Source organism: Penicillium nucicola (assembly GCF_028828085.1).
Source record: "Penicillium nucicola strain IBT 29836 chromosome Unknown utg000007l, whole genome shotgun sequence".
NCBI lineage: Eukaryota > Fungi > Ascomycota > Eurotiomycetes > Eurotiales > Aspergillaceae > Penicillium > Penicillium nucicola.
In genome coordinates, this window is record NW_026643131.1 from 1 (window position 1) to 24,387 (window position 24,387).

The 24,387-nt window shown below is 46.8% G+C and overlaps 3 protein-coding genes across 3 annotated transcripts; 1 reads left to right on the top strand and 2 right to left on the bottom strand.

Annotated features, from left to right (window-relative positions):
• Positions 1 to 12,339: 12,339 nt before the first annotated feature.
• On the bottom strand, positions 12,340 to 13,769 carry N7511_007056 (uncharacterized protein; the record flags this gene model as incomplete). The annotated part of the gene is made up of 5 exons (XM_057129433.1): positions 12,340 to 12,630; positions 12,687 to 13,120; positions 13,180 to 13,288; positions 13,349 to 13,531; positions 13,596 to 13,769. The coding sequence occupies 5 exons, from the start codon at positions 13,767 to 13,769 to the stop codon at positions 12,340 to 12,342; spliced, it is 1,191 nt and encodes a 396-aa protein (XP_056982501.1).
• Positions 13,770 to 14,200: 431 nt separating this feature from the next.
• On the top strand, positions 14,201 to 19,662 carry N7511_007057 (uncharacterized protein; the record flags this gene model as incomplete). Its single annotated transcript, XM_057129434.1, has 6 exons — positions 14,201 to 15,059; positions 15,709 to 15,868; positions 15,930 to 16,355; positions 16,410 to 17,328; positions 17,549 to 17,952; positions 18,051 to 19,662. 6 exons carry the CDS (start codon positions 14,201 to 14,203, stop codon positions 19,660 to 19,662), a joined length of 4,380 nt encoding a protein of 1,459 aa, XP_056982502.1.
• A 3,351-nt stretch (positions 19,663 to 23,013) lies between these two features.
• Positions 23,014 to 23,959, bottom strand: N7511_007058 (uncharacterized protein; the record flags this gene model as incomplete). Its single annotated transcript, XM_057129435.1, has 2 exons — positions 23,014 to 23,650; positions 23,712 to 23,959. The coding sequence occupies 2 exons, from the start codon at positions 23,957 to 23,959 to the stop codon at positions 23,014 to 23,016; spliced, it is 885 nt and encodes a 294-aa protein (XP_056982503.1).
• Between the last annotated feature and the right edge of the window lie 428 nt (positions 23,960 to 24,387).

The window sequence follows — 24,387 nt, forward strand, 5'->3', positions numbered from 1 at the left end:
CCTAAGCCCTAACCCTAAGCCCTAAGCCCTAAGCCCTAAGCCCTAAACCCTAAGCCCTAAGAACTACTTAAGAACTACTCGACCGAACCTACTATAACCACTACTTACATTTATACTCTAGATATATGAGCTACTAGAATAATATTTATTTGAGAAGACAACCCCTAATATCCTTCTTATAAAAAGCTGAGAGAAGAGACAATAAAAGAAGCAGAACAATAATAGGAGTAACCTATAAGGCGGTGGCAGAACGGAAGTGTGCAGGGAAAAGCCTATATCGCCCTGCTATATACTGAGATATAGATCTAGCCTATAACATTACCGACCCTCTGCTTGCGTCCTTCTCTACAAACATTCCTCTCTTTCAATATTAAGAACCCCTACTCTAGACTATCCTTATTGTCGAGATCAGATATATATTGCTTCCTCCCTAGGGTTGACTCCTTAGACTATCCCTTCTTCCCCTCCGTATATCTCTCAATTCTTCTCCCGATATCTCGATATCCTTACTTATCCACTACCTAAGCCTCTCTCTATTCCTATAACACTATATACTTTTATATCTAACCCGTATACCCTTTACTCTACTAATAAAGAGGAGTACGCTTACTTAAACTATCCAGATCTACACCCTCTACGTCAGAATTCTATATTTCCTCTCTCTGTTTTAAAACTACGGTTGCTATCTCTTATAGAACCCTCGAACTGATATAGCGTTTGTGAATATAGTGCTAGATATACTACCTATCTTGCATTTCCTCGAACCCCACCCTTATACAAGGGTTATATAAGCCTCTACGGTAGATTGAATTACTCCTCTACTATATTCGCTAATATCATCCCCGACAATAGTATAACCGAAACTCACTTATAGAGGAGTATAAGTCCCCTTTACCTTGGCATTTCGCCGCTTATCTACCGTAGTATACACTCTACCACCGCAATTGCATTCGAACTCCGTTCCCTAAACATCCGCCGCTCACCCCCGAGCCATAGCATATATTCCACCTTATCTCCCTTCACTTCACTCCCCCCAAGTCTATCCAGGAATTCTACAGCCTATCCATTCTTCTAAAACACTGCCTAACATAGCGGTAATACTAAATCAGGGAATTCGTATCCCCCTCGCTACCGCTATGTTACGGACATACCAGGCACCAATCAGTATAGGGCCGCAACTTGTTGATAGGCGGTCGTAGACCAGTCGATCAACCGACCCATCAGGATCATATAACACGCAGTCAGATTACACCACAACGCTAGGTACCGGTAGAGCCACTTACGGCCCCCTCAGCACAAACACATATTCTCCCCCATAAGAATATTAGAATTACGTTAGCCTGACCACGTGATCATGCAGGTAGTAGATGGGTATGATGGTATACGGGTAGATCCTACCAAGGCACATCTACCAGTCTACCATCTACCATTCTACTAGGGAAGAACTAAGGATATATATAGGACCTCATATATCTAGTTTAGTTCTTCGTGTTCAATCCAACATTGTTACTTGTGTCTACTATTCAGAAACCTTTGTGACTCGTATAACTTGATTATAACTTGACAACACCACGGGAAGGCCTATATCTCGGTATAGACTAACTCGGCGCCCTACTTAGCATCGCTCCTCGATACCCTCAAAAGGACTTAGCCCGTATAAGGCCTGTTAGGCAACGGTACGGTTGAGAGACAGATCGTTGAGATTGGAAGTCAGCAAGACAAGGCAAGTATAACCTAGGGAATCTTCTAACATAGCGACGACCTAGAAGCAAGTGCGTAACAGTACGTTTATTCTAGAGATCGGAGAGGGGGTCCTAGGATATTTCTCCCTAGGCAAAAGTGTTGAGAAGCCGTGCGTTACAGCGACTAAGCTAGCGTACCTCTATATCTTAGTCATATACTAAGACCGCTATTGTGTTACGCACTTGCTTCCGGGTCGTCGCTATGTTAGAAGACTTGCTGGATTATACTTGCCTGGTTGCTGACTTCCAACCTCAACGATCTGTCTCTCAACCGTACCGTTGCCTAACAGGCCTTATACGGGCTAAGTCCTTTTGAGGGTATCGAGGAGCGATGCCAAGTAGAGCGCCGATCAAGTCTATACCGAAGTATTGGCTTAGATCGTAGTGTTGTCAAGTGATAACTAAGTTGTACGAGTCACGAAGGTTTCCAAAGGTAGACACAAGTAACAATGGATGATTGAACACGAAGAACTAAACTAGATACATGAGGTCCTATATATCCCTAGTTCTTCCTTGGTAGAATGGTAGATGGTAGACTGGTAGATGCGCCTTGGCAGGATCTACTCGTAAACCACCATACCCATCTACTACTTGCATGATCACGTGGTTAGGCTGACGTAATTCCAATATTCTTATGGGGGAGAATATGTGTTTGTGCTGAGGGGGCCGTAAGTGGCCCTATCGGCACCTAGCGTTGTGGTGTAACCTTCCTGACTGTTCGTCACGTGATCCTGGTGGGTTGGTTGATCGACTGGTCCATGACCGCCCATCAACAAGTTGCGGTCCCATACTGATTGGTGCCTGGTATGTCCGTAACATATTGCTCCCTCGAGAATACGTTAGACGCTTTCGCAAATAATAAAAAGTAAAGCCTCCTAGTCCTATCGTGGTATTCGATAGCTAGGACTAAGATCTTTGACCTCGAGCCCTTTAAGGTAGATATAGATACCGGCCCGCTTTATAAAGGGAGTGACCTCGGATATATAGCGCGCTGCGGCGATAGACTTCCGCGATAATTGAGAGAGACTCTTCTAGTATCGGCCTATGATCTATTTCTATATATCGCCGGTAAGAGCTGACGAAGGGGGTATCTCGGAACTAGATGGTGGTATATAAGTAGGAGCGTTAGTATGCCGATATATATATTAAGGGTTGGAGGTCGGAATCTAGTCGGTAAGAACTATAGCAAAGTACTATTAGCTTTGTTTCTAGAGAAAGAGCGTCTATATAAAGGCCTTATACCATAGAATCGCCCCCTACTACGCGACCTACCACTAATAATACTTTTTATAATATTGGCGGATCCGGTCCTTACTAGTAGAGCGAACGTCGCAATCGGGGAAGTGGCAGATGAACCCGAGCACGGTCGGCAACCCGCGAATCTCACAAATCCCATCTTGAGGCTGGATGACTCCAGTGCTGTATTGTGCCACGCAAGCTAATTCTCGTGCGGACTCGATGGTTTGCCGCTATTGACTCTTAATATAATATTTGTTACGAAGATAGCGAGAGAGACTGGTTCGAATATAGTAGGAACTATAGGTTATATATAGGACTACCCTAAGTTCCGGTAGCACTTATAGATACGACGGCAAGGGGTTATTAGTCTTAATTTTAGGCTCCGTGGCAGAATTTATATGATCGTGATTAGATTGTGACATTATAGAATCTAGTAAAAATAGTAGATGGTATAGATATATAAATTTAATTAGAAGTAGAATAGTGGATATTAGTATAATTATAGGTTCCCCTAAATGTCACCGTACGCTAGTCTGTTTATGGATTAATATGATAACACTGGTTAGAAATGTGAGCAATCCGATATTGTAAGATATTAAGGTACTGTAGTGATAGTATACAACTGCTTAATATAGGGTATTATATACTTAGAAAGGATAGGACCTAAATCTGTATTAACTTGGTACTAATATAATTCCTTAGTATTCTACTTGGATTGTGGTTAGAAATATATTTGAGTTAGGTGGTTGTAAGTATAGTCGGAAGGCTAGACATTCTACAGTCGGAAATAGCAGTCTTAAATAAAACCACTCAAATTTGAATACGGCGATTGCAAAACTTGCAGAGTTAGAATTAAGATTGTTGTGATTTCCATGCAGCCTTCAGAAAGTAAAAATAGTATGTGAGTGATAGGAGGAGAGTTCTGAATAACAGTGTCCGTTTTCCTGAATAACAGTGTACGCTAGTCGGTTTTCAGCCTAGCTCCCGCTCTCTTAACTATGGAGGGGTTCAGAATTACACTGTAGTTCAACGTAGAATAGTTATAGGAACCCTCGAACTGACATAGCGTTTGTGAATACAGTGCTAGATATACTACCTATCTTGCATTTCCTCGAACCCCACCCTTATACAAGGGTTATATAAGCCTCTACGGTAGATTGAATTACTCCTCTACTATATTCGCTAATATCATCCCCGACAATAGTATAACCGAAACTCACTTATGGAGGAGTATAAGTCCCCTTTACCTTGGCATTTCGCCGCTCATCTGCTGTAGCATACACTCTACCACCGCAATTGCATTCGAACTCCGTTCCCCAAACATCCGCCGCTCACCCCCGAGCCATAGCATATATTCCACCTCATCTCCCTTCACTTCACTCCCCCCAAGTCCATCCAGGAATTCTGCAGCCCATCCATTCTTCTGAAACACTGCCCAACACAGCGGTAATACTAAATCAGGGAATTCGCATCCCCCTCGCCACCGCTGGTCGCAGATCCTTTGGGGCTGGAAGCACTGATAGCAACTGCTATATCCGCTGAACCACCCCCCGCGGCTCTTCCCGTGCCTGTTGGCCTTTTTCTTCGAATCAAAGTAACGATACCGCTGCTCATTCCCACACTGCTCCATCGAGTGTCGTGTGTGGCCCTCCTGTCCGGATGCCACCCGCGGGAGATGGTAACAAATCATACATACCCCCCGCCATAACTCAATTCCCTTTTGGTAGTCAGCAAGCCCCCATGCCTGCTGCCGGATCTGGCCCCGGAGTAAATCTCGTCCACACTCGAGATCCTGGAGATCATCTTCCTCTCGACCCCAATCGTGTCGCCCGTCTATTACTTGGGAGGTGGGTTGCTCCCCGGCCCGGTTGCAATTATCGCACATGGCTGCCCCAGGCCGACATACCATTCCCCCGTCGTCCAGATACTGCGACAGTTCGTAAGCCCGGCATCTCGTAGTGCCGATATACCCGTCGAGCGCGCGATCTCCATCCCCAGCCTTCATAGGCCGTATGTCCTTTCGAGGTTTCCATCCAGTCGGGACGAGCACGACGGATCGCCCCCTTGACCATCGCGCCCAGCCCGGCCGACCTCTTGCGTAAAGTCGATCAGCGTCCATGGGACCCCAACGTGAACCACCCACCGCACTCGGGGGTAATCGATTCCCATCCCAAATGCAGAGGTAGCCACGATATACGGCGGCTTGCCATCCCGCCACTGCTGGAGGACTGCCGCCTTGTCCTCGGTGCTACCAGAAGCAGAATGATAGACGGGCGCCCGGATGAGCTGGGCAACCTCTTCGGCCATATCCTTAGCGCAGCAGTAGATGATCATACGCTCGCCACTTCCGAGAAGCCCAATACCCTGCTGAATCCCCGGCACCGCAAACTCTCGCACCAAGTCCTGCTTTGGGGGACACATGCTGACTTGGTAGTATATGTCTTGCCGCGTCGTCGGGCCCCGGACCATACGTGCTCCGCGAAGTAACATGGCTTCTTCAAACTCCGGTACCCTACTAGGTGGCATCGTTCCGGTAAGAAATACCATCTGGCACGCAAGCTCCCGGATCCTGGGGAGCAAGGCCATCGCAGGTCGGTATTCCACGGCAGTCAGGATCATATGGCACTCATCGAAAACGACGCGGTCCAGTTCATTCGCAATATGCAATCGGTGGAGAAACTCTCGAAATCGTGGTCGAACCGCCTGTTCAACCGAGGCCACGATCAAGGGACAGGAGTGTAATCGACCAGGGACAGATCCCGGACCCCAGATATGAGCCTCGATCCCGGCCTCCGCGCACCGCCGTTGGATCTCCGTCTTCAACACCACAAGCGGTAAAATAAGGATCGTGGTACCGGCCGTGGGTAACTGGCAAGGAAGCAGGTAGAGTAAGCTCTTTCCCTCGCTGGTTCGCAGAACCGTTAGTACCTGGCCAGAACCTGCCAAGATGTGTTCCATCGCCTGTCGTTGTTTAGGGGAGCGGTACTCAGCATCCGCACCGTACATCCGCTGAAGAATCTCTTGGGCCTCGTCCATTCGCCACACTCGTCGATTCCGGGTGGGAGCCTTCCGCCGTGCAACACGCTGGATGATCGGGGACTCGGTATCCACCTCCCGGGGTCTCTTAGACGGTGTGCTAAATCCACTGCCAGCAGTCCGACGACTCCCACTAGGGGTATTGCTGGGCTGACAGCGCTCGCTTCGTGGCCCTTCAGCTACCTCCCATTCCCACGCGGTCGTGGCCTGGAAGCGTTGCGGGGTGGCGGAAGCCGGCTGGAAATTGATAGGGTTACGAACGAACCGATGCCAGACTTGACTAATGTGCCGAAACTCTTGCATCCCAGCATCGGTAAGCCCACCACGGAAGTTCACTGTTCCTCCATAGGCCCGATTTCCCGTACGCGGCGTATGGCTGGCCTGCCAGTGAAGCGCATCGGACATGCTCCCCTGGACCGCATCCGTCTCATCACCATCCTCTCCGGCCGCTTCTTCGATCAGCAGATTTGCATCTATATCCGCGAATTTCCGCCGTGCAATACCGACTGTGATCTGCCGCCAAGCTTTGATATGGATATGCTTCCCCAGGACTAGCTTACCGGCCTCGACAATGACCCGGGTCATGGTATCAGCAGGCCACGGGTCAGTGCCCTGAGACCAGAGATAGTCGGACGGCTTGGGTCCCCCGGTCTCCTGCTGGAGGAACTCTCGGAAGGGATTCACGATGGCAAGATATTGCGTGATAAGCTGCCCAACCTCGGGCAGTAGGAATCGGACAGGCCAGCGGGAGGCGTTGGTCTGATTCCGTGACTTATAGTAGCTAAGGATGAAAAGCATCTGTCCATCGTGGAGGAAGAGATCGCGCGTGGTCAACGTGGTGTTCCGCCACCGAAGGCCAATGAACTCAGTACGACGTCCTTGCTGCCCTGAACCGAGAAAGAACGGGACCATAACCACCCGGAGAAACTGCTGGACAGCGTTCTCGTACTGCTGAGTCGCATCGGCGGACACAACCCAATGACCCTCGGCATTCTGCGACCAGAATGTGTGGAACAGGGCAGGCGTCCTACCAACCCGAGTGATCAGCCAGTCCTTGACCGGGTCCAGATGGCACGTATTGCGCGAATCGGTGATGAATGACTGGCCTGGCGCAGTGGCGTCCCAATTATCGACCAGCTCATCATACGCGATGGTCGGGATCTCCGATGCTGGGCTAGAGCGCCCACTGAGACAAAGCTCAACCTCGAGAATCCGCCGGGCCTCTGCAATCCGCTGAAAGATGATCTCGCGGATATCGGAGAGGTGAAAGACCACATCTGACCAGACCAGAGTCTGACCATCGGCATGCCAGCGGATCTGGGCCGGGGGGACCTCGGTCTGACTGATGCGGAACCCGAGCAGTCGGTTCTCGAGCAGCTCCGACAGAGGACCGTCGGTATCGTTCAACAACCATTCGTCCCGGATCGCAATGATCATAGTACTTATCTCCGCATCCTTACCCTCTGCCGTCTCTGCCAACACAGACGCAAGGATGACCATCTGACAGTCGTAGATCAACTGCGATAGTATAGATGTATAGTTCCCAATCGCGAGCCATGCTCCTTGCGTAGGGCTCCAGAAGCGAACCACGGCATAGGAAACAAGGACTGAATCAAACTTTCGACGAGAAACCGGGTGCTGGATGATAGCAAGGCTGAATTGAAGTACGGCATGATCTAGCCGGGCGCGCAGATCCTCCCCATGCGGACTATCGACCTCAGACCCACTAAGATCCACAATCTGACTTGCGATCTCGGTTACTTCGACCCATACCTCAAGCTGCCGCGTACTGGCTTGAAAGAGATTGTCCCGGAGTTGCTGCTGCTCTACGACGCGCTCCCAGTAGCATACCAGCTGCTGCCAGGTAGTGATGTATCTCTGTCGCGTACGTTCATTCTGGAGATCGGAGAGGGGGTCCTGGGATGTTTCTCCCCGGGCAAAAGTGTTGAGAAGCCGTGCGTTACGGCGACTAAGCTGGCGTACCTCTGTATCTTGGTCATGTACCAAGACCGCCATTGCTCCCTCGAGAACACGTTGGACGCTTTCGCAAATGACAAAAAGTAAAGCCTCCTGGTCCTGTCGTGGTGTTCGATAGCTAGGACCAAGATCTTTGACCTCGAGCCCTTCAAGGTGGATATGGATACCGGCCCGCTTCATAAAGGGAGTGACCTCGGATACATGGCGCGCTGCGGCGATGGACTTCCGCGATGATTGAGAGAGACTCTTCTGGTATCGGCCCATGATCTGTTTCCATGTATCGCCGGTGAGAGCTGACGAAGGGGGTGTCTCGGAACCAGATGGTGGTACATAAGTAGGAGCGTTGGCATGCCGATATATATATTGAGGGTTGGAGGTCGGAATCTGGTCGGCAAGAACCACAGCAAAGTACTGTTGGCTTTGTTTCTGGAGAAAGAGCGTCTGCATAAAGGCCTCATGCCATGGAATCGCCCCCTGCTGCGCGACCTGCCACTGATGATGCTTATTATAATGTTGGCGGATCCGGTCCTTGCTGGTAGAGCGAACGTCGCAATCGGGGAAGTGGCAGATGAACCCGAGCACGGTCGGCAACCCGCGAATCTCACAAATCCCATCTTGAGGCTGGATGACTCCAGTGCTGTATTGTGCCACGCAAGCTAATTCTCGTGCGGACTCGATGGTTTGCCGCTGTTGACTCTTAACATGATGTTTGTCACGAAGATGGCGAGAGAGACTGGTTCGAATGTAGCAGGAACCATGGGTTATGCATAGGACTACCCTAAGTTCCGGTAGCACTTGCAGATACGACGGCAAGGGGTTATCAGTCTTAATTTCAGGCTCCGTGGCAGAATTTATATGATCGTGATTAGATTGTGACATTGTAGAATCTAGTAAAAATAGTAGATGGTATGGATATATAAAATTTAATTAGAAGTAGAATGGTGGATATCAGTATGATTATGGGTTCCCCTGAATGTCACCGTACGCTAGTCTGTTTATGGATTAATGTGATAACACTGGTTAGAAATGTGAGCAATCCGATATTGTAAGACATTAAGGCACTGTAGTGATAGTATACAACTGCTTAATACAGGGTATCATATACTCAGAAAGGATAGGACCTGAATCTGTATTAACTTGGTACTAATATAATTCCTTAGTATTCTACTTGGATTGTGGTCAGAAATATATTTGAGTTGGGTGGTTGTAAGTATAGTCGGAAGGCTAGACATTCTACAGTCGGAAATAGCAGTCTTGAATAAAACCACTCAAATTTGAATACGGCGATTGCAAAACTTGCAGAGTTAGAATTAAGATTGTTGTGATTTCCATGCAGCCTTCAGAAAGTAAAAATAGTATGTGAGTGATAGGAGGAGAGTTCTGAATAACAGTGTCCGTTTTCCTGAATAACAGTGTACGCTAGTCGGTTTTCAGCCTAGCTCCCGCTCTCTTAACTATGGAGGGGTTCAGAATTACACTGTAGTTCAACGTAGAATAGTTATAGGCCCTAAGGTAACTCTAGTGGCGGTGGTATAGGAACTAGTAGAGGTGTAAAGCGGGGTAAGAAGAATAGCGGTAACGTTATCGTTCTTAACGAAGATAGTGACGACGGTAATAGTGCCGACGAGGATGATAATGACTACGAGGAGTAGAGAGGAGTAGGGAGGTATCTAATATAGACTGATTTAGTCTTAAAATAGTGAGGTTATGGCTTTTAAGCTACTATATGGTTCTATTTACTCCTATATAGTGCTATAGTTCAAAATATATGAGGTAGGTATGGTTCGAAATATATGAGGTAGGTGTGGTTCGAAATATATGAGAAGGGTATGGTCGGAAATGTATAAGTTAATATATACATTATGAACCAAGGTATTCTCGTGCATTTTGAACCAAACGCTAACCCGATTAGGAAGTATTTTACTAAGTCCTATAAGAAGTCTGGTCTAAAACGCCTAAGGTAGGCATGGTTCGAACTGTATAAGGTGGGCATGGTTCGAAATATATGAGGTAGGTGTGGTTCGAAATATATGAGGTGGGTGTAGTTCGAAATATATGAGAAGGGTTTGGTTCGAAATGCATGAGAAGGGCATGGTCGGAAATGCATAAGTTGATACATATATTATGAACCAAGGCATTCTCGTGTATTTTGAACTAAGCGCTAACCCGATTAGGAAGTATTTTACTAAGTCCTACCAAAATCGTCTGAAACTAACGCTAACTAAATTTGAATTTTGGACCAAACGCTAACCGGATTCGGATTTCGGACTAAACCTCCCGCGTGAGGTAGAAAACTTTGAACCCGTATAACAAAATATATAAAATAGATAAAAATAAGCGGCTTCTATATTCGTACTACCTATATGAAAGTTAAATAGGAAAAAATATAATATACCGTAATATCGGAAGGATAACTCTTAGATCCGAGCCTGTTTTCCACTACTAGAATTCGGCTTATTTGATATATTTGGTTTATATTGCTGCATCCGTAGGAAACCTAGGGTTGTATTCTTATTGTTGTATCTTGAGGTTTCCTCGGATTTCTGGATGCAGTTTTCCTGAATGCGGTTGTCATGCATTTTTCTGTGTTCGTAATTCTTCCATGTTTTTCTGTAGTTCTTTGCTCTTCTTTGGAATTCTTAGATGTTCCATATTTTCTGTTGTCTTGTTCCTTTTTGTATGTTTGCTTGTTTTGGAGTCTTCATGGAATTTTTTAAGTATGGTGTTTGCATGTATTGTTTTTCTGTTCGAACTTGTGTTCAAGTTCTTGTGTCATATTGGGCTTATGTTTTTAACTTCTATTACGTCTCTTTTTTATTGTTTTAAGTTTTCTTTATGTGTTTCTTTATGTTCTTATTCTTTTGTTGAATCTTGTTTTATTTAATATTGATATCTACGACTATAGAGAAGGAGACAATTTACAACAATGCCACTTATTTCCTGATTCGAGATTTATGATCATTATGCTCCTTGATATAGCATCTGATTATCCCTGATAGGCATCATCTGTCTAGAGCTCATAGACCTGACTTATTGTTGGGTTTTCTTGCCACCATTTGTCGACCCGTCTGTTTTGACCAGACTGCCATCGAGCATCTCCCATTTCACTAAATAAAAGTCGAATAGGGAAAAATATAATATACCGGAATACCGGACGGATAACTCTTAGATCCGAGCCTGTTTTCCACTACTAGAGATGGGCTTCAATTTGTTTCTACCATCATTGGGTTTCTCTGGGTGGACGAGCCGCACTTGGGATTTGACCCAACAATCATCACAGCAGGTGGGAATCGGTATATCGAGATCGAACGTAAATGCCGGTCATAGCGCTTGACCCTCGACAAGTTGATGAGTCGGGCACCTTGCATAGCTGCTCGGGGAACGACTTGCTGGATACCTTATCACACTGAAGACTTGCAAAATCCGCTCGTCATCAAAGATTCCTGGCAATTCACTGAGCGTGGAGAAGAAGGCGAGCTGCTCTGAGAAGCCACTGATAAAGGTGTGACACACGTCGCTCGATATTATTTATTATGGGTGGGTGATCACCAGCGACTCCTCACTGTTTTATGTCTTTGTTTTTGTATTTTTGAATCATTTTTTGTCTTCTATCTTGTGAATGTCGATTACAGCCATAGTTAATTTATTTGGGCATTGTATCATCTTCTACACCAAGGTTCGCCATAACAAATCATTTATCATTTGCATACACCAGATTAAGATCAGTCAAGACAATTGCACGCAAGTCCCCCTGCCTACTTCTGAGAGTTGCTCATAATAATGTGTAACCACAAAGGGTTCAATAGCTATACAGACTGTATAAACTGTTTTCGCATTTCTGTCGGCGCTGCCCCAGTCATTCATTTGGAAAGAGAGCCCTATACTGGGTCTTTGGCTTTGTGCTAGGTTGTATAAAAGAAATCTGTGGCTCAGGTCAGCAAATCGACATGTTAGAGTACAAGTGCATGGTATTGGGCTTACCTGGATGTTTGTCTCCTAGGTCTTCCAAGCCTTTGCGTCGTTCGGAGCATGCATGGTCCGAAAATTGCTCGGTAGCCTTACTTTTATTGATGGTACTGAAATACCATCGTAGACCCAATGACAGTACAAGGGAAACACAAGATAATCCAAGGGCCGATATATTTCCTTTCCGGTCTGTTGGTAGCAGGAATTTCAGATAGGAACATTGATGTATGGCAAAGATTTACTTACAGTATGGCGGGTCACTGTAGGCCTGTGTTCCGCAGATTGCGAAAAGCTGGGAGAAGATATTGCTGAAAGCCAATGAAGATCCTCTGTTCAATCTTGAGTTAGCTGTGATTTTGAATTGCTGCTCGATTCGAGTTCACCTTCGTGTATAACCAACAAAGCTCATGGCCGACCAGGAAAGCTGAAGAACCACACTCGGGTACACTGAGAAGGCGACAAGGCAAGTTGCGCCGAATCTGGCTTTCTTATTCTCTAAACCGAGCAGCAATGAGTAGCCCACGATCGCTCCGCAAGTTGATGCTGCGATTGTTAGACCTCGAGCGTTTGTTCGGTCAGCTACCTTGGCCCAGAATAATACACCGGCACAGGCGCAGCTGTATACTATGACGGAAAACAGTTGAGTGTTGATCGAGGTGTATCCAAAGCCCTATAAAATTGTGAGATATCAATACAAATCTGAACGAAGATCGGAAGTAGGCGCACCTGGATAATCGCAGGAAGAAAGTTGGAGATCGACCCAACGCAAAAATGGCCACAGCAAGCAATGCCAAGCAAGAGCCAGAAATGTAGACTGAGAAGCACCAGTGGAACCTTCTTTATTTCAAGTCTCGCCTCAGGGGTATTATGGGCGAGACGGCTGCGTCGCACTACCAATGCTTTTTCCTCTGCTGTAAAGCCGAATTTCAAGGTCTCGGGGCTGTTGGGAAGTAGAAACAACACGAAGACCGCCGCCACACAAGGCATAACTCCTTCGATTAAAAATATCCAGCGCCAGGCTCTCCAGCCACGAAGCCCATCCATATCTTTTTCGATACCGTAGGCGATCAACCCGTTGAATGCACCCGCCAATGTACTCATGGAATAGAAGATAGCCCCACGCGTGGCAAGCTCGCTATACTGATACCAGAAAGACAGGTCTAAGCCACCAAATAATCAGTACGTGAGTTACCAAGAAATAAAAGTATGAGGAACTTACAAAAAACTCCGCCCTGAACGAATGCCTCAGCTGCTCCGGTCAGAAAGCGCAGGGCAAAGAGTTCGTCTTTGTTGCGGATGGCGACGGTACATGCGGTAATTGCACCCCACTATTTGAAACATGATTAGACAATGATATCAGTCGCGCGAGAGAAGAACTAGGTTCTCACTATGAGCATGGCTCCTGCAAACTGTCTCGCCGACCCAATCCGCTTGATCAAGAGCGTGCCCGGTAGCTGGAAAACGACATAGGCTACCAATAGTACCGTTGCCGCATTTGAATAGTCTCTAGGAGAGAGTTTCAACTCATCTGAGAGTCCCGCAACTTGGGCGTTGGCTAAGTCTGATCTTCCCTGCAATTTGCGACCGGATCAGTATCCAGTAGTTTATAGAGTCATGGCATGATTATAAGCTTACCATTTGTGCAAAGAAGTATACAATCGATATGATCGGCAGAATAAAAAGATCCAACTTCCATTTTACTCGAGAAAGCAGTCTCGGGGATATGCCATCATCGGAGTGTAGCTCTTCGTGGGAGAATGCAACTTGGTTCTCGTCGACATTTTTGGCGTCGGTACTATTCGCCTGCATAATGAGTTATATTTCTTCTTTTCTTCGTAAAAATACTGCTCTCTCAATTATATGATTGGTATCGTGTGTTGGCATTTCCATCTTTATAAGAAGCAACTGAGGATTCGATGTGGACCTAGTGGATGCCTGCTAACTAGGAGTAACTAGCCGGACGTAAGTCTGGGGTAGAGATCCACATTGAGCAAGCGAATTTCGGCAAAACAAGCGAAAGGAAAGCGAAAGGAAAGCGAACGGAAAGCACCACTCTGCCTCGGCAGATCGACGCTGGCTTGAAGATTCGCGCCGATGTTATTGTGTGGGCCGATTTACGGCAAGCGAAGCGAATTTCGCTTCAGCATTTCCAAAGTACATATGCCGCCAAACTTCAGGCTACAATGGTGGCAGTGCCCCCGAACTGAAACCTTTACTGTGGTCTATGCGCACATTCCAAAATGGATCAACCTTTGTCGACGACCGATATACCTAAAGAGTTCCTCAGGGCCTGTTGCATGGTGGGCCATGTTCCACTGAGGGCCTTGGCCTGGGATCCACGCGTTTCCTACGCGCTCTACATACCTCCGAGTCGATTCGATGCCGATCCTAACCCGACCAAGCTTCACCTGCTAGTCTGGGTTCATGGCACAGGCAGGGAATGGAATACACTATTCGAAAATGAAATGGTTTCTTTTGCCGATCAAATGCCATGTGCAATTCTCGCCCCACTGTTTCCTGCCGGTTTGGATGGTCCAAATGATTTGGATTCGTACAAAACATTGCACTCATCCTCGCTTCAGTCTGCTCAGGCTCTACTGGAAATCCTTGATGAGGTTGCAGCTCGCTGGCCCGGAATTCAGACAGACAAAGTTTTCCTTAAAGGTTTCTCTGGCGGCGGCCAATTTGCTCACAGATTTCTTTACCTCTATCCTGAACGCCTAGCTGGTATCAGCGTAGGAGCCCCGGGAAGGGTAACCGCGTTGGATTTTTCGAAAAATTGGCCGAAAGGTGTAGCCAACACGAAAATGTTGTTCGGTCGGGAAGTGGTTCCTGGAAACATCTGCAAAGTTCCGATTCAGCTGGTAGTTGGCTCGGAGGACAATAAAATGCACGGGGGCGAAGCATTCTGGAGTTGGCTAGAGAATTTCCAAAAGGAGAGAAGAAAGCAGAAATCAAAAACTACAGAGCTTTCGCGCATGGAGCTTGGACGATTGCAGACTCTGGAAGAGCTTCACAGATCATGGAAAGCCGATGGAATTGACAGCCAACTGGACATAATTCCAGGTATCGCACATGAAGCAGGAAAGGCGCGCTCTTGTATGTTACGTTTTATTGAGCCATTGATTCAAGGCGGCATTAAGAAATAAACAATTAAATATGGACAGAACCTAAATATGCAAAACACATCAACTAACAACTTCAATTGGACAATGTAACAATTGTAGAAATTGGTGGTTGCCATCACCGTCATCGCGACTCGCCCTTGCCAAGACCGGCCCACCACTGCGATGTCGTTTGCTGACCAGCATTCCTCTCTCATCAACAGCCACATCAACAGCCACCCGCGTAATAATGAACAAGAGCACGAGAGCACAAGGTCGAGAGAACGCGCCCTCTAAGCGTACATCGATGGCGTGTACGGCGTGTCGCCAAGTGAAGGTGCGCTATCCAGGACCCTACACTGGTTGGATACGACAAGCTTACATTCCCTGCGACTAGCTGAGGTGCGATGCCATGGATCAATTTCCAGTGCCCTGCACTCGATGTATGAAGCAGAAAATTAATTGCAAGTTCGATCCTAAATTCAAACGACAGCCTGTTCGCGGGTAGGAACAACCAATCTTACGATTGTCTACATTTTGCTGATCATGCCATGTCAGATCACTGGAGAAGGCTGAGAAGGAAAACGAAAGGCTGCGAAGTCTAGTTCATGAAGCGGAATATACATCTTCTAATTCACCTGCAGATGCGGCCTTGACAGCACGTGCAGGTTCTACAGATGATGGAGCTTCAAATATCCAACAGGAAACCTCGGTCGTCGAGAAAATGACCTCAGAGTTACCTACTCCCAGGGAAGTAGAAGGTTTTCGCCTTGACGAAGCTGCAATTCTAGCACTTTTTGAACAGTAAGTTCTGGCTCTTGCATCATCATCTGTCCAGGGTACTGAATACTGACGCTTCGATAAGCTTCGCCGCTCACTATCTGCATCATCTTCCGATTCTTGACCTGACGAAGTCAATCGACCAGATATGGAGCGACAATCAGCTACTATTTTGGACAATTGTCATAACATCAGCCAACAAGCACCCCCATCATTCGAGCTACTTTGGACCTCTTCAGGTGCCATTCAAAAGACTTCTCTCGGAGTATCTAGTCGGCTCTATTCGCTGCATATATACAGTCCAGGCTATGTTAATTTTAAGTCTTTGGCCATTCCCGGTCGCCAAGCAGCAGGATGACCCAAGTTGGGAGTACATCGGAATGGCTATTGCAGCAAATTTGAAACTGACATCGGTTGACTCGCAAACGAACTGGCCCGGGTCAAATCCCTTGTTAATCGACGAGAGTTTGCGACAAAAGACGTGGCTGGGCTGTTTTGCAGTGAGCACCGAGTACGTTTTCCATACCCACATCACTGTTGCCTAGTACGTACTGATGATGTTCAGAATTTCTGCTGCTCTTTCTCTACTGCCTCCTATGGGTATGGTATCACATATTATGCCCAAAATCAGACATGCAGTTCAATCTAGCTTGCCTAGGGAATATATGGCCCTTCTCGATATCCAGGAGTATGCAAATCGGGCAGCCACGCTGCTTAACAAGCCGTCCGCGAAGCCAGCCCAGAGATCGTTAATTGAGCTCCTGGAAAGGGATCTAGCTTCAATAGAAGCTCGCATACTAGATGAAAACCACGCGAAGATTCGGATTGGATGTCTTGCAGCTCGCATTCGTTTGTATGCTTTGCCAATGCTCTCCCAATCATCATCATCGGACGCGCAAAAGCGAACAAGCAGCAGCATGTCAAAGGCTCTCCGGTATATGGGATTCCACGCGGCAATTGAAATTGCGAACATTTTTAGCTACTCAATAAATGTGAGTACAGAAACGTCGACAACCTTTACCGAACAGACTATCGATGCCTTCTTTCCGAAGTATTACTTCCAAATATTGGTTATGGCCGGCATGTATTTGATCAATGTTTTGGCTATTGATATCGAGATATCGGCGGAAGACAAAAGTCTGGCGCGGAATCACATCAAGAAGGTCTATGAAACACTTTTGCGCTGGTCGCGGGAACCGAGAGACGAGGCAGCACGCGTTGCGAGAGTTATTGACCTGCTCTCTCGCCACGTCCAAGCACCCGATCTGTCATCGGAGCTACAGCCAACCACCCATGTAACGCCTCCAACGAGCATGATCACCAATGGAATGTGGATGGCCGGTCGATTACGTAGCAAGCTTTTCTCGTCCTTTTCGCAGCCTGTTGAACCAACTCCCGCTTGGGCACCCGAGCCGTTCGAGTTTCCGACTGGCCTTGAACCAAACATGTTTGAGGATGATTTGTTAGAATGGAATACCTGGCTGGTAAGCCTGGATAGCATACATGCAAACCCCGCATCAATGACAGATTTCGGAGCTGATTAGTTGCCCCCGAGGGCGAATTCGGGTGTTGGAGCGAACTTCGCTTACCGGGCCGAAGCTGCGGCTACATTTTCGCCAGCAGCGTTTCTTTAAGTACGGATGATCTGCAGGGAAATAAACGCGATAAATATCGACGCATTCACTTATCGGTAAATTGAGTCAGCACTTCAGCTGCGCGTTCGAAGTTTGCGACCACATGCCGTCAAACCTGGACCAGATGGCAATCCGTGAGCCATTATGCCACATTATCACCCCGATCGGCATGCTGGGTTACGGCTTCAGCACCCCAGATCTGGAGAAGGGTCTTGAAATTGCTTTACAATCTGGCTCTCCGACCGCGATTATTCTTGATTCTGGGTCGACTGATTCAGGTCCTGCAAAGTTGGCCTTGGGGTCAATGACCTGTCCTCGCTCAGCATACGAGCGAGACCTGCGGGATTTGATTTGCGCTGTTAAGAAATACCGCGTCCCGCTGCTGATCAGCTCTGCTGGTGGAGATGGAAGTGACGCGCATGTCAAAGAGTTTCTAGATATTATCCGGGAGACTCTGGAGGCGCTCGATCAAGAGTGGGTATCTTTCTATCTCTTCTCCGATATTGAAGAGAGTTTTCGCTTCATGCTTTCGCTTCATCATGCTAACATGTCGATTCCTAAAGTGATTGCAGATCTCTGAAAACACTCGCAATCTACAGCGGAGCCCGCCATAAACTCCTCCTCGAAAAGTTGTCTGCCGGAAAGGTCACTGGATGCGGGCCGTGTGTCCCCGAATTGACTAAACAAGACATCAAGCAATCTCCCTGCATCGTCGGACAGATTGGCCCCGAGGCCTTTGTGCAAGCCATGAATGCCCATTCTGACTTCGACATCCTCATCGCCGGGAGAGCATACGACCCGAGCCCCTATGTCGCATTCTGCGCCTTCCATGCACTCCGCGAGTCGACCGGCAATTTTCCCAGTCTGAAATCAACAACACTTGGTGGATTTACACACATGGGAAAGCTCATGGAATGTGGGGGATCATGCGCTACTCCCAAAAGTTCGAGCTCAATGGCCACTGTCTACTCTGATGGATCCTTTGATATTAGACCGTTGGCTGCGGAGTCACGATGTACATCGACCAGTGTGGCTGCGCATGCCTTATACGAGAAGTCTCGACCGGATATACTGCATGGACCTGGGGGATATCTTGATCTCAACACCGCCACATACACACCGCTCTCTGATGGTATCAGTGTGAGAACTTACGGCTCCATATTTGTCTCGTCTCGCAGCCAAGGCCTGCCTTACACAATCAAATTCGAAGCGGCGAAGGTAATTGGTTACAGAAGCATTTTCATGGGGTCTTTCTGCGACCCCCTTCTCATCCAGCAGCTGCCATCGCTGCTTGCCCGTACAAAGGCCTATGTCAAACAAAAGCATGCACATACTCGGGAAATGTGGGAGCTTGAATTCCACGTGTATGGATTTTCCCTCGACAGGAAGGAAAGGACCTCCACAGGAGATGTGTTCATTGTTGGAGAGGCACTTGCTGAGACACAAGCTATAGCAAATAGCGTTACATCATCCGCCCGCGTCGCATGTGTTCATGCACCGTACGAAGGCCAGAAGGCAAACAGCGGAAATTTTGGTATGGGGATAGGTGGCAAGCTGGAGTTTGAGATGGGGGCTTGCGCCCAGTTCTCAATATATCACTTGGTAGAGATGGAGGAAGGCGAGGAAGAGGCGACGGAGATTATCCAGGATACCAATGGCCAGCGAGATCAGGGGATCTCTTTGAATAGTCTCACACGATGGGAAACTCTTCTTTTAGGGAGTGGTCCCCGCATCGATCGTCAAAAGCTTCACTGCTCAACAAATCGCGGCGATTACGGTGCAACCCACATCAAACATAACACCGATCTTCCAAATCCCAAGCTACCTATGCAGCTAGCAGGCACAATTACTCTTGGCGCGATTGCCAAAGTGATTCGATCCAAGAATGCCGGACCGTTTGAGATTACTCTAGACGTGATGTTCGATAATGTGGCGGTCTATGAGCAAATCAAAGAGTACGGGGTTCTCACACCAGCGAAGATTGCAGAGCTCTACAATATTCCAGTTGATAAGATTGTGTGGTGTGGCTTCTTCGATCAGGCGCTTGCATTCAAAGCGACCATTCCCAGATGCCGAAACGCGAAGCTGAATGCTTCAGGGGGATTCATGGAGAACGATGTGCATGGATCTCAGAAATATCTGCCTTTGTTTAATATCACAATCACCCTGCGAAACTCAGCTTAAATCAACATATTTTTTCTTGACATTAATTAAAATGATTTTACTTTGTCCACTACCATGAGGTTGTGGATCAGACTGTCACACTGAGGCAATCTCTTTAGTCGTGCGAACAGCTATAGTTTAAATGCCCGAGCCTTCAAACGATGATACTTGTATTCTGGTGAACTACGTATTTAGGTGGCACATTTTGAAAAAAAAAAAACAGAAAATGACGATAATCTAAGCTACAAAGACAATTTGAGGGACTGAATCGTGATAATGCAAAGATCTATAGCGTTGAAGGATGTAAATATGGAACGTTACAGCAAAACTAGCAGGACACAGTAAGCCATAGGCCGCGTACAAAATAAATATCAAAAGCCCAATCTGAACAGAAACGCAACCAAAAGTAATCTCAAGTCTCCATCACTCAACCTAATCTAACAGACGGCCTCATTGTCATATCCCCTTCGCGAGCCGCCCCGCTACTGTTATTCCTGCTGATACCCACTCTCAGATGTGTCATCGTTCTTTTCAGAGAGCCCGGAATCAAGAAAAACAGGCTGCCGCCGCTCCTTGCCTAGGCAGCCCCAGGAATACAGAGTCTGGATCTCACGATGCCTCCCGTCAGTACGGGGATATTGTCGTTTTGCCGAAATCAAGATGAAGATGGTCTTGACCTAGGAGATGCTCACTTCGACTGTATCTCGTAACACTTCAAGTTTTCTCGTCTATCGGTCTTATCGCTCAAAGATATCGTAACCACTGTTTTAACTCTCAAGAATTCCTCAAAACGGCTTATCCACGCTGAAACATATGACCCTCGACTTACTTATTTAGACAAGTGATCCCAAGATTCTGACATCTCAAAAAAGAGACGCATGGTGTGTGGATCTACCAAGAGCTACTTGTATATCTACGTGATCACTCCATGATATAATCCCTTTTAACAGATATGTTCTATTATAAAGGAAACCCTATTTACGTTAACGCTTTCCACGCTCCACTACGACCTCGTCGAACGGCGCCTTACTAGAAGCGTTATAATGAAAGGCAAGACTCGATTTCCTTTGTGGAGTGGATCGACCAACTCGATATTACGTAGTAGATGGGGACGGCGCGATGGCAGTCTGGTCAAAACAGACGGGTCAATAAATGACAGCAAAACTCATCAACAGGTCGGGTCAGGGAGTTATAGGCAGATGACGCCTACTGTAGATAATCTGATGCTATATGAAGGAGCATAATGATCGAAAATCATAAATCAGTAATTGAGTGGCACTCTTCTCTGTTCCCGTACTCCCTACAGTCGTAGGTTGCCCATATATCTCTTAAAGAGATAGATGCCTAGGACACTTATCATACATGTCACCTGATACCACTACAATAGACTTTATTAGCATTCTCCCCGATGAGAATGCATGGGCACCCAAGGCTATACGGGATTTAGCCGGTTACGACCGGCTCTCTTCATCAATCTCACTACTTGATTCACTCCATTCTATCCTCCTCAATTACCTTTTGACTCAGCACGTTAGCCATAGTAGATAGTATGTTTTTAGGCGAGCAAGTTCCATAATTTTCAGGCATATAGACCGAGCTAGCATCGCTTAAGCCAAACCCGAACTATCGGGTTTACATTCCCGACCCGAACAAAGCGATATAATGATCTGATAACGCACATGATTTCGGAATTTTCTATAAAGCTCGGACTTAGGGGGCTAAAAGTGGAGATTACCTCTAGGGCAGGGACAGCTATATAAGCTAACACCCATAAGGGCAAGAGTCCGCTATATAGCTAGCTTAAATATTCGATCTTAGGGCTTTAATACATAAAAGGACTATTAAAACAATTAATACCACTAATATCCAAATTTTTATTAAACGTAAGAGCTATCGCTTATAGGTCCGCTCCATTTAGACTACTTACAAAGATACAGCCTTATTTCAAGTTTATACTAATATAGTGGTGCTTTACTTTCTATTATAAGTATTTTATATTAACTCAAGTATAGACTATTAGAATCTATTAAGAGACCTACTAGTCTAGGCAGTGGTATTTCCACTTATACTATAAATACCCGTCAAAATCCGATGATTTAGTACTACTAGCCCTTACTTAAAATTCCCACATATATTATCCCTCGCTATACTAAAAAATTTTATCAACCTAAAAATGCAATACAAGGCCCTTACTATTTTTTAGGGGCCACGGCTTTAGCGGAGGTAGTCGACAAGCTCTAATCCGATGCCACTATTCTATATCTCTTTACGAACCCTATATAGGTTATAGACGCGGGAAACAGTGCCGAACCAACTGCCTAGGCCTCATTATTCTAGTACGATACTGCCTTCGCATCTTCAGTGCTAGTCGCGGAGAATGCTAGGATTATGCTAGCGTGGTATAGCGACCTTCCTGAGAGTGTTATCGTCTTTAAAACCACGAGACTCAAGGCGATCCGGTCCTACGGGGCAACTGCCACCCGAGACTAGTTAACTTCCTCTATATCTTCAACTTCTGCTACTGCCACCGCTACTACAACCTCTACTTCCTCGCTTACTTCTGGTTCTTCGTCTTCTAATTCCACTGCATTGCTTCGTTGATCTTCATCTTGTATATACATGCTTCATCAATTCCTGCGCTGTAATTTCACAAGAAATTCGGGAAAAGTATATATCAAGAACTCAATCTCGTATTACCAAGTGTTGTATTTTTGCGTGGTTCCTCGGCAGTGACTTTAGGAGAGACTCGACCATCTCGTTTTGCGACTTCGGGCATTCTCTCAATCACTGCCCAGGTAAGCGATTTGCTGATGACCAAAGATACCCATAAACAGAAGGTCAAGAATTCTAATAATGGATAAAAAATTTGCAATTTTCATTTTTTCTGTACCTACGCACATCTCTAGGCTAATTCGGAGTCCATCTCCTCTTGGGAACGGACCTATGATGGATCAAAAGTATTGCTATGTCCCGCCGATCCAACATCACCTGACCGGCTATATTATCAACATCGAGAGATGTTATAGGAAAGTCACTAGACATAGTCACCTAACATAGAACTGGGGATTTGCTTATAGCAAGGACACCCCGGGAATCCAACTAATACGATGACCAAGATATGTGTTGTTATCCTCCCTCAAGAGTTATCCTTTCCCGCCTAATCGACAGGCTTTACAACCATGATAACGTATTACATTTTACAGTTCTCTTATACACTAGAACACTGTCTTGAAACTTAAGCTCATCCGATTCTGAGCTAATTATTAATCACGGCAGCTGTCATGACCCATTCATGGCTAGCGGCCATAATCCTCAACATGATATATCTAAAATAACCTAACAGACCAAAAGCGTATGGTAGAATTAATACTTTTAGGTCATAATCGAGTTCCACACATCGGCAGCCTCCTGACCAGACAGGTCGCGCGTCGCATCCTCAGCTTCATAGCATAGGTCAATCGTCGCCTGGGGGGCATTGCACGGGCTACGCAGACGGTTGCAGATTAGATCTTCGGGGCTGTCAATAGTCGGCGAAGAGCCGAAGGGGAAATCAGCTTGGTTGCGGTTGGTATAAGAGTAGTCCGTGCGGCCATCTAGACCATACTCGTAAAGAATGTACGGGTCCGAGCAAGTGCCATAGTCAATAGTGTTGCCACCACCACCGCCAGTTGGTGTGCAAGTTTCAGAGGTCACAGTGGTAGTGATTTCGAGAGTATCCGTCTGAGTGATGGTCTGGGTTGAGGTCATAACTTCATAATCGGTGATTGTGGAGGTATCTGTAGCAGTGGTGGTGTCATAGATGGTCAAGGTCTCCGTGGACTCTGGCAGGGTCACAGTCGCGGCCCCGGTTGTCACCGTAGAGGTCACAATTGGGCCGGCTGTCGTTCGAGTTACGGTTGAAGTTGGGCCGTCAACAGTAAGGGTCATCACGTCTGTGTATGTTGCAGTGCATTGGGTGGTACTCTCGATGAGAGTATCGGTCACCGTGATCGTCGGATGTGTATTATGGCTATTACAGTTTTAGACATTGTCTCATTGAATTTGTCAACACAAAAATAGACAATATTTACCAGTGGCGCTCCGTCACGGTGGTGTGAACAGCATGGTGATCATAATCGCCATGATCACCGAATCCTCCATTGCCGCACTGATAGGGGGAACCACCGTCGTCATGGTCGTCACCCAACATGACATTACCCGCAGCTCCCATCCCAACGTTGCTCCCTACATCCCACCCGGGGACCCCTGGACGTGCTGCGGTGGGAAGAGCCTGCATCAGTAGGGCTGAAATGCCCAGAATCTTCGCATAACGGTCCATTGTGGAGATCGGTTTCAAAAAAAAACAAAGACAAAAAAGGCTGTGACGGTTTTCTAACCGGAGTTGTAAGGACTGGATGGAAGTCAGGGGTGAGTTTTCTGAGAACCTTGGCCAGGGTGTGGGAAGATTCTGGTTTAAGTATTGTCGTCTCCTCGAGAAGACCGATAAGCCAGCAATGCCAGAAATGCCAGCAATGCTACATCGCATCCTATACTTCTCTTTTCGGGTAGCAGGATTTAAAGGAGCGCCACGGTATGTTTGTAGTTAGCCCGCAACCTCAGGAATGATGGCTGCGGCGACAATTCACGGGAACGGCATGACAAGGCAAGCCACGCTCAAGCCTGCATGGACTCTTTGAGTATCATTTTGTGCCCTACTATCGCACCCGCACCTGGAAAACGTTAAACTATGGTCCCGGCAAACTTCAG